This window comes from Peromyscus maniculatus, chromosome 2 (assembly GCF_049852395.1).
Source record: "Peromyscus maniculatus bairdii isolate BWxNUB_F1_BW_parent chromosome 2, HU_Pman_BW_mat_3.1, whole genome shotgun sequence".
Taxonomy (NCBI): domain Eukaryota; kingdom Metazoa; phylum Chordata; class Mammalia; order Rodentia; family Cricetidae; genus Peromyscus; species Peromyscus maniculatus.
In genome coordinates this window covers 122,413,405-122,429,183 of record NC_134853.1, presented here as the reverse complement: position 1 = coordinate 122,429,183, position 15,779 = coordinate 122,413,405, and the positions used below count along the sequence as shown (strand labels likewise).

At 40.3% G+C, this 15,779-nt stretch overlaps 1 protein-coding gene across 9 annotated transcripts in view; it reads right to left on the bottom strand.

The window, feature by feature from the left end:
• Positions 1-15,779, bottom strand: part of Lepr (leptin receptor) — a 97,931-nt gene that overhangs the window by 33,403 nt on the left and 48,749 nt on the right. For all 9 annotated transcript variants that reach the window (XR_013049246.1, XR_013049247.1, XR_013049244.1 and 6 more), the window contains exons 6-10: positions 13,907-14,049; positions 11,917-12,061; positions 4,936-5,226; positions 4,668-4,785; positions 1,896-2,095 (exon numbers count right to left, since the gene is read on the bottom strand). Coding sequence is in view for 4 of the 9 variants with exons in the window: in XM_006998025.4 (XP_006998087.2) it covers positions 1,896-2,095; positions 4,668-4,785; positions 4,936-5,226; positions 11,917-12,061; positions 13,907-14,049 (897 nt within the window). In the remaining 5 variants the exon portion in view is untranslated. The remainder of the gene's footprint in view (positions 1-1,895; positions 2,096-4,667; positions 4,786-4,935; positions 5,227-11,916; positions 12,062-13,906; positions 14,050-15,779) is intronic.

The window sequence follows — 15,779 nt, the reverse complement described above, 5'->3', positions numbered from 1 at the left end:
ATGATAGCCAGGGTGCTCCTCTTCTTGGAAGTTATTCTGATGGATACCTCTGCCATTGAACTATCCAAAGAGAGATGGCCCTTGACTGGAATATGAAGTACACAACTCTAGTGACAGAAAGGAATAGAAAGAAACGCACCAACTCATACACTGAAAAACCACAGGTAGGGTGTTGTATGGGGGAAGATAGGAAAGGCCTCCGGATTGGCACAATATGAGTATTTGCCATCATTCTCCTCCTCCAAGTTTCACTTCTAAAAACAACCACTGCATGAAAAGTGTGACCTCTTGTTTGAGCAGTACTTTTTAATCATTTAAGCAATCAACACTAGTACTTTAGGCCATTCGGGACAAAACACCTTGAACTTGCCATTAGTATGTAATTTCTCATGATCATTAAATTCCTCATAGCTCATGATAGTATCCATCACTAACCCCATAAGAAGATCAAACTTTCCTCTCTGGAAAAGGCCATTTCTTTTCAAGAAAGGAAATGTCCACATTTGAGACAATGTAGGAACTGATTCTTTGGTTGTGGTTCAGTGGGTCACGTGGATGGATTCAGTGACGACCAAGAGGGAGTGGGCCCACAGTGACGCACACATCAGGGGGGTATAAACACACAGTTGATGGGTGGTACATAATGTCTACATTCCTAATCCAAGTTTTGAAAGCTAGGAAGAGGTGGAGCTGAGATTTACATCCCAAAGCTTCATTTCCACATTGCTCTCTTCCTAAGGCAAAATGAGCCTGATTTAAAATTCTTCAAGTTTTGGGAAGCAAAGCACTCAATGTTATCCAGAGAGCAGTTGCTGGCTTCATGCTGTGTGTGACTGTTCATGGCCCTTTATTAGCCTAGAGTACTGAGGAACAGAAAAGTACCAATTGCAGTAAAAACACAATGGAATCATGGAACAGAAGAGATAATCAATCAGTTGGGCATTTATGTAGGAAAACAGATCTAATAACTAAAATGAGTTCATCCTATATTTAAAAAATAGATTCTACTTCAAAGTATGCTGATTAATGGTAAAAATATACTGATTTTTGACATAACTTCATAATAAAATAATGTATAGCAACAAAATAAATGACCAGAAATGGGTCATTTTTTAAATATTCCACAGTGACTTTGGAAGAATACACCAAATCTCTCTCTCTCTCTCTCTTTCTCTCTCTCTCTCTCTCTCTCTCTCTCTCTCTCTCTCTCTCTCTCTCTCTTGTTTTTTTGAGACAGGTTTTCTCTGTGTAGCTTTGGAGCCTTTCCTGGAACTCACTTTATAGCCCAGGCTGGCCTCTAACTCATGGAGATCCACCTGCCTCTTCCTCTCAAGTTCTGGGATTAAAAGCATGTGCCACCACCACCACCCAGCTCATCAAGCATCTCAAAGGTTCTTTGAATCCTTTGATCTCGATACTTTAAAAAAAAAAAATCTCTAAATATCATTACAGATCTCATCATCTTTGTCCATTTTCTTCACTTTCTTTTGATATTTCAAATGCCTCTTACCCAGCCTCACAAATTAAAGTCTTGAAATATGATTACTCAGCTTATATTATCCAAATGAAACTTTCAGATTACAATAGCAAGTGCTTTCAGAACTACATGGCAGGGATCCTTTATATGTCAGAAAATCCTCACAAAATTGCACTTACAGTGACGCATGCAGCTCAGGAAGTGTTGCATGGAAGTATCCAAGTGCAATGAATCTGTTATCCATATTTATAAACAAAACTGCTACAGAGAATATAAACATAGACTCAAGATGGTAATAAAAACTCAAAACTAGAGATCTTCCTAAGGCCAATTCCTCTATAAATAAAATCAGTTTTTTTTTCTTCAAAATCTAGTGTGATTGGAAAATGGCACCCAAATCTAAGGAAAATACACATACCTACGGAGTCGGGAAGGACACACGTTGGTGGAGAGTCAAGTGAACCTAAAGAATGGTTGATCCTGATCCACATTGTGTAGCCAGATAATAAAAAGATGGGCTGGAAAACACATTCATAAAAGCCATCCCTCTGCAAGATGCAGCTTTTGGACTCGGATGCAGGATGAATAGACGGACTATCGGAACAATACAGGCTGCTCCTTAAAAGATAATTAAAAATACATATATATCCAGTTAATATGCAGTATTAATAAGAGGAAGAAGATGTTTTAGAGATCTGATTTGTTGTTCAAAAGAAGAGATCGTGTTCTCTGTCTAAAACTGGGTGCTTTTATTAGAAAGGCACTCTTAGCTCCTAGCTCTCTCCAGATCTTAGTCTTTCCACAAAAACAGTAACTATAAACCTACTGCATGAGCAAGGAGTAGTGAAGGAAACGGAAGGAGCTGACAAGCAGGAAGGTGAGGAATGGAGTGCAGGACTGTGGTGGTTACACCAGCCCACTAGTTCTCAGCCTTCCTAGTGCTGCGACCCTTCAGGACAGCTTCCGGTTGTGGTCACCCCAACCATAAAATTATTTTGTTGCTGATTCATAACTGTAATTTTGATACTGTTATGAATCATAATGTAAGTATTTTTTTGGAGATAGAGGTTTTAAGGGGGTTGGGACCCATATTGAGAACCTCTGTCCCAGAGGCTTGCATCAGTGACATGACTGTAGTAATAAGGATTGAAAACAGGACTGGGGGTACTTCTGTGGTGAGGGGAAAACAGATTCTTCTCACTTTAAACTGTGTTAAATTCCAACAGAAAGTGAGAATGTAACTGATGGGAACATTTGGCTTGATTGACAGTTCCCTAATACTTTCTAGTTCAAACATATGTAATGAAAATGCATGCCAAATCCTGACCCATACATGAATGGTCATGAAATATATTACTCATTTTCTCAGAAATGAACACTTTTTTAAACATTAGAGGTCTCAACCAACCTACTTCCTCACAGAACACATGTTTCTTCTCTTTGAAATGGTCCTTCTGACAATGCTCTGAAAATGGTGTTTAAATGACAAAAGCTGTGACTACCCTCTCAACAGGGATGAAAATGAGAAGGAAAAAGAAAATGAAAATACTAAAATCTTTTCTTATTTACCATCTTTGTAATATTTTCTGCTCAAGGTTATCAGTGTGTGTGTGTGTGTGTGTGTGTGTGTGTGTGTGTGTGTGTGTTCAGATAACCAGTGGTGAGTGAGAAATACCAATGACAGAGGGATTTGTAATCGTCACTGAATAGAAAATAGCAGTGCAGACACAGTGGCAAAGGTCTAACTTGGAATGGTTAGCATCATCATCATGACAGCAATTCACTGATTGCTCTAATGCAATGTTTCCTAGGAGACACTGTGTTACTTAACTACATTGCCATTAATTGCCCCCTACAAACCATATAAATCCTACCATTCTCTCTATTTTACAGACAACTTGGAATTTTACACACAAGGAAATTAACATGTGGGAGGTCCAAAAACTCACTAAGAATTTGTAGTTGATTACATGAGGATCCAGTGAATGTCAGGATGGGAAATAAGCCATGGGGCTTATAGAATGGTCTTCGACAAACATATGTTTGCATGTGAAAATGCATGGGAAGACATGTAATTAAAATGGCCTATCATGAACTTTCAATTGGTTTAAAAAATATTCATAGCACATAAGATAAAGACAATAATTTTTCCCATTTAGGAAACATGGGAATTGCCATTTTTCTTCCAATACTACAGAGGAGTCAACACAGATCACGAGGGACAAAGTTCGGATCACAGAATTTGAGAGGAGAGATATATTTTCTGAGTTGAAATTTTAGATTTTAAGACTAAGTGGGCACATTGCACAAACTGAGATTCTCCATTACAAATTTTAATATCAGAGTATAGAGTATAAGAGTAACAAACATACTGGATGGCTACCATGGGATCCTCTAAAAACAAGGAGGTATTTATCCTCTCAACAGAGAGACAGTTTAGGACACATGCTATGTCGAGACAAGGGAAATACAAGAAAGGTAAAAATAAATAAGCACACAATTCTCTTTATAATGGAACGTATTACCCCTTATTAACCACTGCTTCATCCTAAATTAATTCACTCCATTCTAAAAAGCAGTCCCATCCTATAGAATCTTGTCCCTTTGCCTCATTTTCCTAAAATACTGACCTTAGCCGAATGATGTTCAACTTTTTTTTTAAGATTTACTTATTTATTATGTATACAATTTCTGCCTGCATGTGTGCCTGCAGGCCAGAAGAGGGCACCAGATCTCATTATAGATGGTTGTGAGCCACCATGTGGTTGCTGGGAATTGAACTCAGAACCTTTGGAAGAGTAGCCAGTGCTCTTAACCTCTGAGCCATCTCTCCAGCCCCCTCAACTTTTTTTTGCACAGCCTACTTTAGCCCATTCTCTGAGCCTAAATACACCACATATGAAATAAATCATTTGCCTCTCTTGCATGTCACTCAAGAGTCAAAATGCAATCCCAGGAAACTGCTTGGCAGACATGATAATATGAAGTTAAAACTATATATATATAGCCTCAGGTGTGAATGTTTTCAAAGATTACAATTTATGTAATAATTCCTCACAATTTTTCTAACAAATTATATTCAAACTTTTGCTCAGGAAGAAAAAATGTGCCAGATTTCTGCTATCATAATAGATTTAACAGAAAATCTAACTGAGCCAGGGAAAAACAAAGAAGCAAACACAATACATACCTGTGATACCTCAACTGCACAGTGCTTCCCACAAGTGATTGGATTGTGCTGGGTGACCATCTGCAAGTCATTTTAGTTAAGTACCCATCAGTTTCACATGATATATTGATATTGACATCTATTTAAAACACATTAAAATATTAATATGAAGTACAAACACCAAAAATCATGAAAAACATTTTCTTGACATCTTTCATAGGGCTCTAACACAGTTCATGACAACGAGCGATCTTGTGGGACAGAATGAGCGAGGCCTTGGGGTGCTTACCGATCACATATAATTCAGCATAGCGGTGATGGCACTCTTGCCCACTGCAGCAGTATACTGCGTCATAGGCAAACTTCCCTCGAGGTCTGGTGGCTTTCAAGTTGGAAAAGGTGACTTTGCTAACGTGGTCATTCACGGCACTGTACTGTATTTCAGGGATTTTCTCAGCTAGATTCATCCACCAAACTATCTGTTTTGAGGAAATAATTTGGTTTTCATTTCTGTAGATGCAATGAAAGGAGGCGTTTGATCCAACACTTGTCAGAATTTTGGGTGGAAAGTACATGACATCTGTAACACAGAAAGAAAGATGGGCATTCAGATGGAAACAGAAAGCATCATGGGAGCAGCCTGTACCGCAGGAAAGAGATCCCCACATTCCTAGTTACCGTGCCAAAAACCAAGTAAGTGCACTAAGAAACTGGCTGATGCTCTGCACAGCCCTGCAGAGCCCCAGTAATCCCTGCCCTCAAATGAAAAGAGCCTCCATGAACACCATCACAAGCTTCCAAACATGGCGCTTATTCATTACAACTATGTTTTAGCAACTGTCATTTTTCCAAGTGACAGGCAAAGTTAGCTAAATGGAGCACCATTATTTCCACCATGATTCATTTTCTACCAGACTATTTAAAACTGAATGTGTACGTGTGGGCACATATAAAAATAAGTAAATAAATAAATGTTAAAGAAAAAGGAACGGCCCGAGAGATGGTTCAACAGATAAAGACTCAAGCCTGATGACCTGAGTCTGATCCCTAGGACCCACATGATGGAGTGAGAGAACTGATTCCTACAAGTCGTTCTCTGATGTCAACATGTGCCCCATGGCCCATGTGTGCGTGCAAAAATAAACGTAATTTTAAAATTTCAAGGGAATCGGTGAAACATAGCACGTGTTCTTAGCACAGATCACTATGATACCAAATCCAGACAGAAAGGGGGCTGTTGCTATTGTTTTTTTTCATAGTTACGAGAGTTTCTAACAAACAGGTAAAGAAATGGGTAAAAGAGTTTGCTCTGTAATATCATGACACATTTGCTCTGATGGTTTTATATGTACCGCCCACACTGGGCACTTGCACTAAGTGTATCTGTGGAAACAGAAACAGGATTGCACGGGGCAGAAAGCACTGGACTCTGGCCATGACTGTAATCCCAGTCTCGAGGACATGCCGCCTTCACGTGAATGGGACTCCCTGCTGACCTGTGCCTGTCACACACCTGAGAGATGACTAACTCCACTCAGTGTGTACCACAGCCTCACCACTGAACTGTCTCAAAGCCTCAGAGCTGCTCTTATTTTCTAGAAAGGGACAGAGTAACTCTCATAAAATAAGCATTTTCATTTACAGATTATTTTTAAAACTTCAAGGTATTTCAACATCAAATTTATCTAGTGAGGCTTAATTGAGAAATAAAGTTAAAGTATGTATGGTTTGTGACTGATTAAATGCTTAAATTTAGGCTTAAACACAAAAATAAAAAGTGACAATCTATAAATTTATACCAAAAGTTGATGAAACATATTAAATAAATGTTGAATACTTAATTTTCAAAAGGGCACAAATCCCATCCTAGTAAATATTATGCAAAATTTAGTTTTAAGAATAGGACAGCTATGACTTTCTTTATATGGCCAAAAACCACTGATAACTTTACAATATCTATATTAATGAATTTTATTAAAAGTAGATATTCTAGTGATAATAGTAATGATATTAATTACTCAAAGAATATAGGCCATGAATCAAAGCATTTTTAGGTAAAGTTCTTTTAGAATGTGTTTATCACAATCCTAGAAAATGGACTTTTTTGTTTTGGTTTGGTTTTGGTTTTTCGAGACAGGGTTTCTCTGTGTAGCTTTGCACCTTTTCCTGGAACTTGCTCTGTAGTCCAGGCTGGCCTTGAACTCATAGAGATCTGCCTGTCTCTGCCTCCCAAGTGCTGGGATTAAAGGCGTGCGCCACCACCGCCCAGTGAAAATGGACTTTTTAATTCTAGGAGATGTGCTGAATTTTCTTTAAAGGGAAGACACAGAGCCTGCTTATATAGATTATTTGTGATTCAGCACACATCACCAGCCATTATGTCAGCACAGTGGATAATACTCTAAAGAGAAACATTTGGGGGAGCTGCTTAAGTGGACTAGTTTTTGTTCCCACTGCAAGCCTCTTGGTTTGTTTCTTAGACAGTGGGCTTCTTTCTCTTGATCCTCACCTACTAGCCCTCAGAGGCAGCTAAGCCATCTGAGATTATCAGGCAGCATTGTGCTTGAGACCTTAAATTTCTCCAAAAGCCCATAAGCTAAAGGCTGGGATACCAGCCTGTGCTGCTATTGGGATCTATAAAACCTTCATGAGGGACTGTCCAGTGGAAGGAGTCGGGACATTTGGAGTGTGCCCCTGATAGGGACATTGGGACCCAGGCTCCTTCTTTATCTCTCTGCGTTCTGGCAGCAGTGAGCTGAACAGATCTCCTCTCCTGCAGGCTCCCCCTGCTGATGGAGTGGGTTGTCACAGGCTCAAAGCAACTGGGTCAAGACTAAAACCTAAACTACAAGCCAAAATTTATTTTTCATTTTTTACAATTAAGTTTTGGGGGGAATTTTGACTAGAAGGTAGCTATTTACTCACTTTTTCCCCCGTATGTTTTTGTTCAGGGTGTCTGAAGTCTAGAGATACACCTGAGTTATAAATAAAAGTCTAGCTGTTAATAGTTATATGATTGACTATTACACAAGCTAATTGATAAGGGTGTGTGTGTGTGTGTGTGTGTGTGTGTGTGTTTTGTGTCTGACTGTGTTGGGGGCACGGAGGTCCTTATCCTCACAGAGAAGCACTAAGAGAACCAGGGATGTTAATCTTGCCAAGGTGTCTCCTCAATGGAGGAGATGCAAATCAAATACCTACATTCCATCTAGAAAGCTGAGAGTGGAGGTTAGTGATCTGGTGACCTTTTTGCTATCTGAAAGGACAGCTCTCACCCTAATTCCCCAGAATGATAATCCCAGACTTCCCTCCCTAGACTGTTACCCATCCTTAGGTGAGATGTCATGACTACTTTATGGCCTGCTAACCCCTATGCTAATCATCAGAGACCACACTGGATTCTAGGCCTTTAGCTACAGAACCCACTCTCATGGTCACATGTGTTTTGTCAGTTTCTGTGTAGTCACACCTTAAGCTTTATTGTGTACCTGGACTGACTGTTGCATGGAAACCTTTCCCCAAATTGTACTGTGTTTTAAATATGCTGACAATGAACTCCCCGAAGTCTGATCCAGGTTGACAAAGTCAATCTGCACCGGGTTTTCATTCCTATCTCTTTGTGCAGTTCACTTCCCTGTATGATACCCACATGACTATATTATATAAGAATGCAAAGTGTGAGCTGGCATTTGAAAAAACAAGCAAATATAAACATGTAGATATTGACGTACATTGCTAAGAAAAACATAGCTGAAAACATATCCATCTAAAGACCTAAACTGAATGAGATCAAATATTTGGCAAAATGCAACAAGCCAGTATATTATACGAAGTTTCTAAAATAGCATTTATATTCAGCCTTGAATCCCAGCAAACTTTGAAAAACAATATTGATTCTTTTAGCACTGCCTCTTTTTCTTGAAGGGGGGGATTTTAAATTTTAATTATGAAGTAAAACAAGAAAATAAAGAAACATCTTTCTATAGAAGCTAAGCACATTGCCCAGTGGTTAATAAAGACAGGCTTTCAGTGCAGGTAGGCACGGGGACCTTCTATTTCCTTTGCACAGTTTTCCTCTTCCCTCCCGACCTGACCCCACAGCACCACACAGAATCCTCCACCTGGGATACTGCAGTTTTCATTCCCTCCATGTGACTTGTAGGGCACAGCTAGTCAGTAAGACCTGCTAATAGAAGATTCAGTTTCCCCTAGGAATCAACCATAAACTTCAAAAGCTGAATCCTCAGCATCTTATTACACACATGGGGACAGTAGAAAGTTATCTGAGGAATAAAGATATAAAATCCCCATCTAAGTCTCCTCATGCCGGGTCCCTGGGTCTCCCAGGCTGAACTAATTGTTCCACACTTGGTTTAGCTCCCTCTCGTGTATGATCTTACTTTGTGCCAAGCAATTAGTGGCGCTCTTCCCAGCTCTTTAGGTTTTGAGATTCTGAACACATAGGCTGTGAACTCATAAACTAAGATGGTATCTGATGTTCACTGAATGTCTGTTAAGAGTCGGGTGCTGTGATACACACTCCATTGTGGTATTTCACCATACAAAAGCCATCCGTATAAAAACATCCTGATCTTACAGACAAGGAAACTGAGGCACAGAAAGATTAAGAACCTCTCCAAAGAAATCATAATGATGACCCTTTTGTAAACTGGCAGACTCCAAAATCAATGCTTCTAAGACATTGATGCAACTTGCTTTCTGACTAATTAGCACTTCTTCGATACAATGTAATCAATAAGGAAACTTGTTGAATGAAATAGATTGACTGTGATCAATGTTTTACATTGCCATTTCTGTGTATCCCCAATCAACTCGAGTAAATCAACTCCAGTTAAGCTGAACAAGCAGACGACCAAAGGACAATTAAGTGTCTTCCTAAAATCACAACTCAACGGTGGCAGGGTTGGCAACGGCACAAGATTCTCGGGGCTCTGAAAAATGCTGCATCTCACCTCTCCAGGGAACCTGTGAACAAACCGCAGTTTCTCTGATGTTAAAAATAACTTTGAAAGTAGGCAGAGAGGAGAGGGTGGCTGGATGCCAGACACACAGGTCTGTGAGTCACTGCAGCCAGATGGAGAGCCCAGGAGATCACTCACACCTGCAAAGGCCTGCTGAATTGCATGTGCCAGAGGTGGAAGTCTAGGTCAAATGTCGGCCAGCCTCAATGAGCACCCAAGAGCGTCAGTTGTATTCACAGTGTTCTCAGTAGTAACAAGCTCTGGGGTGGATTTCCAGGTAGAGCTGTACCAGGCTTTCTTAGCTGATACCAACAGGTTGTTGTAGCAGTTAGGAACATGAAGGCAGCTGATTCCAAGAAAAGAACAGGACCCACCCACAGTTTGAAAAGCTTCTCCCAAGCTGGCATATTGGTAGGAAAATATGATGGTAAAATCAATTTTTTACTGTTGACACCAGATGCTGTGGAACAGCAATCACATCTACAGGAAACAGTGGCAAGATATTGCCACACACTGACTACAGAATGAGATGTATCCTCCAAAATGGCTGGATCTTTACTGACACCTTGAAAGGCTTTTGACATGAATACCACTTTTATCCTCTGTGTTATGATGAATCCAGGGATCAAACCAAAGAATACAAAATAGCCAGAGTGAGGGGAGAAAGAAAAAAACAACCCACAAACAGTTTTGGGGTCTGATGTCAATACAAGGGGGAAATATGGTATCCACTATTGTGGAGAGTCCACCCTCTAAAAATACTTAGCATTGCTCAGGTACTATTTGTTGGCACTACAAGAGGCCCTGGGGTTAGAAGGGCAACTGGTGTTCCTAATCCCCAGACCCTTGCTGGACCACCTGGTCCTATCCAAGTGGCTGGAGTCCATCCCAGCAGGTAATGACCACCCAAGTAAGAGGCAAAGTAGCAGCTGCTGCTGTTGCTGCTCCTGATGGTATTGTGGGAGCCCTGGTACCCTCCAGGACAGAGCACTCCATCCCTACCTGCAGCCTCATCTCCAGGAACTGGAGTTCCTCTGCCTGGTTTGAGACCACTCTTAGGCCCACCAATTGACCTGCGCCCTGCTCAAGGAACACTGATGTGCATGCCTCTCTTCATGAGTGAATGCCCTCTACCAGGAATTGGAGGTCTACCTCCTCCCCAGGAATGCATGCACCAAGACTCTAGGATGTTGCTAATGAAGATGTTTCTCTTTCCCCTGTAATGCATCTTATGATATTGTGTGGTCTGAGTTCTTTGTCCCCTCTCCCTGTATTAATTGTAGCTAATAAAAAATACATGAGCAGGGTGGCAGGGTTTTTTTGTTTGTTTGTTTGTTTTTTGTTTTAAAGCCAACTTTGAAAGTATGAAGACTTCACTCTGAAAACTCCAAAAGCAGGCTGGTGAGATGGCCCAGTAAAGGAAGTGTTTGATGCACAAGGCTGAGAACCTGAGTTCAGATCCCCAGCACTGCATAAAAAGCCGAGCACAATAACCAAAGCCTGTGATCTGGGCACTGGAAAGCAGCGACAGGAGGATCCTAGGGGCTTGCCCAGCCAGCTAGCCCAGCTGAATCAGCAAACTCCAGGTTCAGGAAGAGACTCTGTCTCAAATAATAAGGTGAAGGTGGAAGAAGATAGCCAAAGTCAACCTCTGGCCTCTGAAAGCACCCCTCCCCACCCCACACACACACTCACGTGTGCACCACACCTCTAAAAGTAAGCACTTAACACGTTTGTCTCAAATGACTACACTTGGATTCTAAACGTTAAGTTAAAGAATTAACAACGTAAGTGGTATACACTCTAGGTTTTTAAAGTGGAAATTTCACATTAACTTTTTATCTTTTTGAAGTGTTCCACTATGCAGCCAAGGCCAGCCTCAAACTCATAATCCTCCTGCCTCATGCTCCAGAATCCTGGAATTCACAGACATGGGCCACCATGCCCAGCCTAAATATTTCTTATTCATATTTAAAAAAAATGACTTCATAAGAGGGTGTTTTGGAAACAAATATGTAAGAACTCTGATGTAATTTTCATTAGCAAATGAGCCTTCTCAAGATTTGTGTAAAAATGTAGCAGGGCATAGGTACACGTGTCTATAATCCCAGCTCTCAAGATCAGCCTAGGCTATATAACCAGACCCTTATCTCCAAAAAGAATTTTAAATGAAATGTTAATATTATTTCTCCTCTTGTTGTGGGAAATAAAAATTGAAGATGTTCATTATATACCCATGGCAAGGAAGGTCAGGACTGGGAGAATATTTCCAGAGAAGCTAGGCCTACCTTGTGTGGTAAAGACTCGAGGCAAACTCCAGTCACTCCAGATTCCCGAGCCATCCAGTCTCTTGCTCCTCACCTGAACCTCATACGAAGATCCAGGAAGCACACTGTGTACCAGCAGGAAAGGATCGGAGACAACTTCAGCAGCCTGTTAAATGTTAGGTTGAAACAGCAGAGCATCAAGTTGGCGAGGAACATTTGCCAAAACTGATAAGAGGTAAGCCTTAGCAAACCTCAAAGAAGTATAATCTTACAGACAAACTGTCTGGCTACATAATTAAAACAGAGATCAATGACCAAATGAAAAACAAATGCGTCTGTCAGTATAAATTTATAAATAGATCAAACAATTGTGACAATTAACAAGTAGTAACTAAATACGAATTCCAATACGGTCTTGTGGATTTGGTGGAAATGGTGCCAAAGTTTTTAGGAATCCTGCAGCCACTTTGTCATCCATCGTACATCTGGTAGAAAACAATATGCAGAGGTGTAGAGAGGGTTGTGGGGGTCTTACAGAGGAAAGCTGCACGAGAAGAGGCCATGAATGATACTGAAGTCCTGATCCTGATGGCTACATCCTGACCCTGAACTACAGGGCATGAGTCAACACACCATTTATAAACCAGAGCGGAAGGCATCCGAGGCCAAACCCTGTAGAAAACACACTCCAGCTAGGATCTGCCTGTGTAGCACATTCAGTTTTCCACTAATGTGCCTCAACTGAACTCCCTACTCGTTTCAAGACTGTGAGAGGAAAAAAGGGGTCATAGGTTAAAAATCATGAAAAGCATGAGATATGCCTAGAACAATATCAGGACCTTCCTATTTACGGTCCTGTGATTTCTGACTTACTAATGCTAGAACAGTATCAGGACCTTCATATTTACAGTCCTGTGATTTCTGACTTACTAAAGCTAGAACAATATCAGGACCTTCATATTTACAGTCCTGTGATTTCTGACTTAGTAAAGCTAGAACAATATCAGGACCTTCCTATTTACGGTCCTGTGATTTCTGACTTACTAATGCTAGAACAGTATCAGGACCTTCATATTTACAGTCCTGTGATTTCTGACTTACTAAAGCTAGAACAATATCAGGACCTTCATATTTACAGTCCTGTGATTTCTGACTTAGTAAAGCTAGAACAATATCAGGACCTTCCTATTTACGGTCCTGTGATTTCTGACTTACTATAAGAAAATATCTCACGGCAGCCTTAACTCTGCATCTATACAGCCGACATCGAGAGTTCCCGAACTGCTCTCTGTAAAAATAAGGCTTCAGAAGAGTAATGCCGTTCTAAAAAGATTGATTTCTACCTTGGAATGATGCAACACTTTGGTTCACCATGTGCTACGAAAGCTTTCACATGACCCCACAGGCCATCCGTGACCTCCTCCTCCTCCCCGCCCACTCCTGTCTCTGATGTCATCCACTACCAGTTGTTTCCACTGGCAGTCTCAGCCACACTGGCCTATGCACTGCTCTTCCCCTACTGACTTCCATTTTCCTGGATCCCTACAGAGCCATCTCCTCCAAGTCCTTGCTCAAATATCACCCTCTCAACGAGGCATTCTGAAACCTCCACTTACTAGGGCAATCTTTCCTCATCCTCTTTGATCCCAAAGTATCTTGCTGCATCTAGAATAGCTCCTGGCAACAAACAGGCTCTCAAAAAAACACATTAGCATAGGCCAAAGAGGATGCTGACTGACTTCACAACACAAATGCATATGTTGTGTGTAAACACATAAACACACTGAGCAATGGAAAAGTAAGAATGCAATGTAAATCAGCAGCACTCTACAGGTGAAAACGATTATGTTGAAATTTTATAACTTTCCGTAGTGTGTATAAATTATTTCAATGTGTAATATTCAATATAATTCAATCCTTTCTAGAAAGCACAGGCATGGATAATTTCTAAGAGACTTAGGAATCTTCCATTGCTTCTTAAGTTTCACTTTCTTTACCAAAATATACTCACCTCTTTTTTAACTGTAGAGTTCTCTGAGTATTTCACTTGATATTGAAGTGGAAACAGTGCCACCGGTGGGCTGTCCCAAGAAATCTTTAAATTACCATCATCTGTGATTTCCATTTGTAAACCTAACGGTGGATCAGGTTTCACTTAAGGAGGGGAAAAAAAGACTTTTAACTCAGGCAATTTTCATGGCAATCATATCCGAGTAAAATGAGGTTGAAATGAACTTCCAGCATAGCTTGCCTTTCAAATACTTAAAAAGTTAAATCGTTTGAGGGCTAATTACAGAGGTAGAGCAGAGATGCATGATGGGCCCACCCCTTGTAGCATACTTATCACAGCAAACCACTGTCTGTCTTTCCCCTGGGTGGGAAGGACGATAAACCACTAAGTGGGATTGTTTTGATAAATGTAATCTCCTTCTACAAAAAGTCGGCCTAGCTTCACTTCGCCTAGCAATTTTCAAGCTTACGTGGAGTTTCTGCCCAGTTCAGTCACTGTACTTGCTTTCACTGGCCATAAGGACAACAGCAGTGTGCAGAACAGTATTCAGAAAATGCACAGACCTCAGCAAGAGTCAGCATATCTGTTCATGTAAAATAACAATCCAAACACACCTACTCAACTCAAAACCAATTTCCCATGCAATAATGTACCATTAATATGGCCCTGACTGTTTCTGGACATAGGAGTGGGGTTTCCTAGCTTAATAGCTTAATGGGGATTTGAACCAGGTAAATCTAAGTTCAAGTGTACACGTGCATATTGACATTTGTATGTGCATATGTAAGTACATGACTATTTCAACCAATAAAAATCCTTTTAAATATGTGAAGAAACAATTTAAATATCTTACAGGTAAAGATTACTTTAATACGTTATGGTTCATATCATAAAGGAAATTCAAGCAGCCATTAAAAATCACATTGTAGTAGAATATTGAAAAACATTAACTTCTGAAGTTCAAGAGGCTTATCACAAATTCATACTTTGTTTTATAAAATCTATTTTATTTTTATTTGTGTGTGTGCGCGTGCATGCACACGCGCGCGCACACGCATTCAAGTACCCTAGGAAATCAGCAGCTGAGAGTGACACACTTCCTCCAACAAGGCCACACCCACTCCAACAAAGCCACACCTCCTGATAGTGCCTTTGGGAGGCCATTTTCTTTTTTTTTTTTTTTTGGTTTTTCGAGACAGGGTTTCTCTGTGTAGCTTTGCGCCTTTCCTGGGACTCACTTGGTAGCCCAGGCTGGCCTCGAACTCACAGAGATCCGCCTGGCTCTGCCTCCCAAGTGCTGGGATTAAAGGCGTGCGCCACCACCGCCCGGCTAGGAGGCCATTTTCTTTCAAACCACCACAACCATCATAACAGAAGTAATAATTCCTGTACCAACACTCTCACATAATACATCTTAATTCTTCCACGGCATTTACAAATTTTGGATATTTTATGTTCAAATACAAAAAAACTGATCTTTCCCTAAAATTATCTCTGCATTAGGACAGAATTAAGAGTTTCCAAATATATATAAATTCTGTGGCCACGCTTTCCCTTAACTACTCTACTTGGGGAACAAATTAAATGCAATGTTGATCTAAGTGCCTTTTTAAATTACCAGGTAGAACATGTTGTTAAATAAATATTTTATCATTTTTTTTCCCATGACATAATTTCACAATTGAATTGCTTGGGTATTATTATCATTATTTTGTAAGAAAAAGTCATGCCTATGTCTCTAGAGAACAAATTACTTGAAAGTTAAACTAAAATGTTAAATGAGGGTTCAAAAGTAGCATCTTAAGTCATATGAAAAGAAGCAGCATTTGGAACTGTGTAGACAATTGTCACAGATAAATGGAAAAATGTTTCC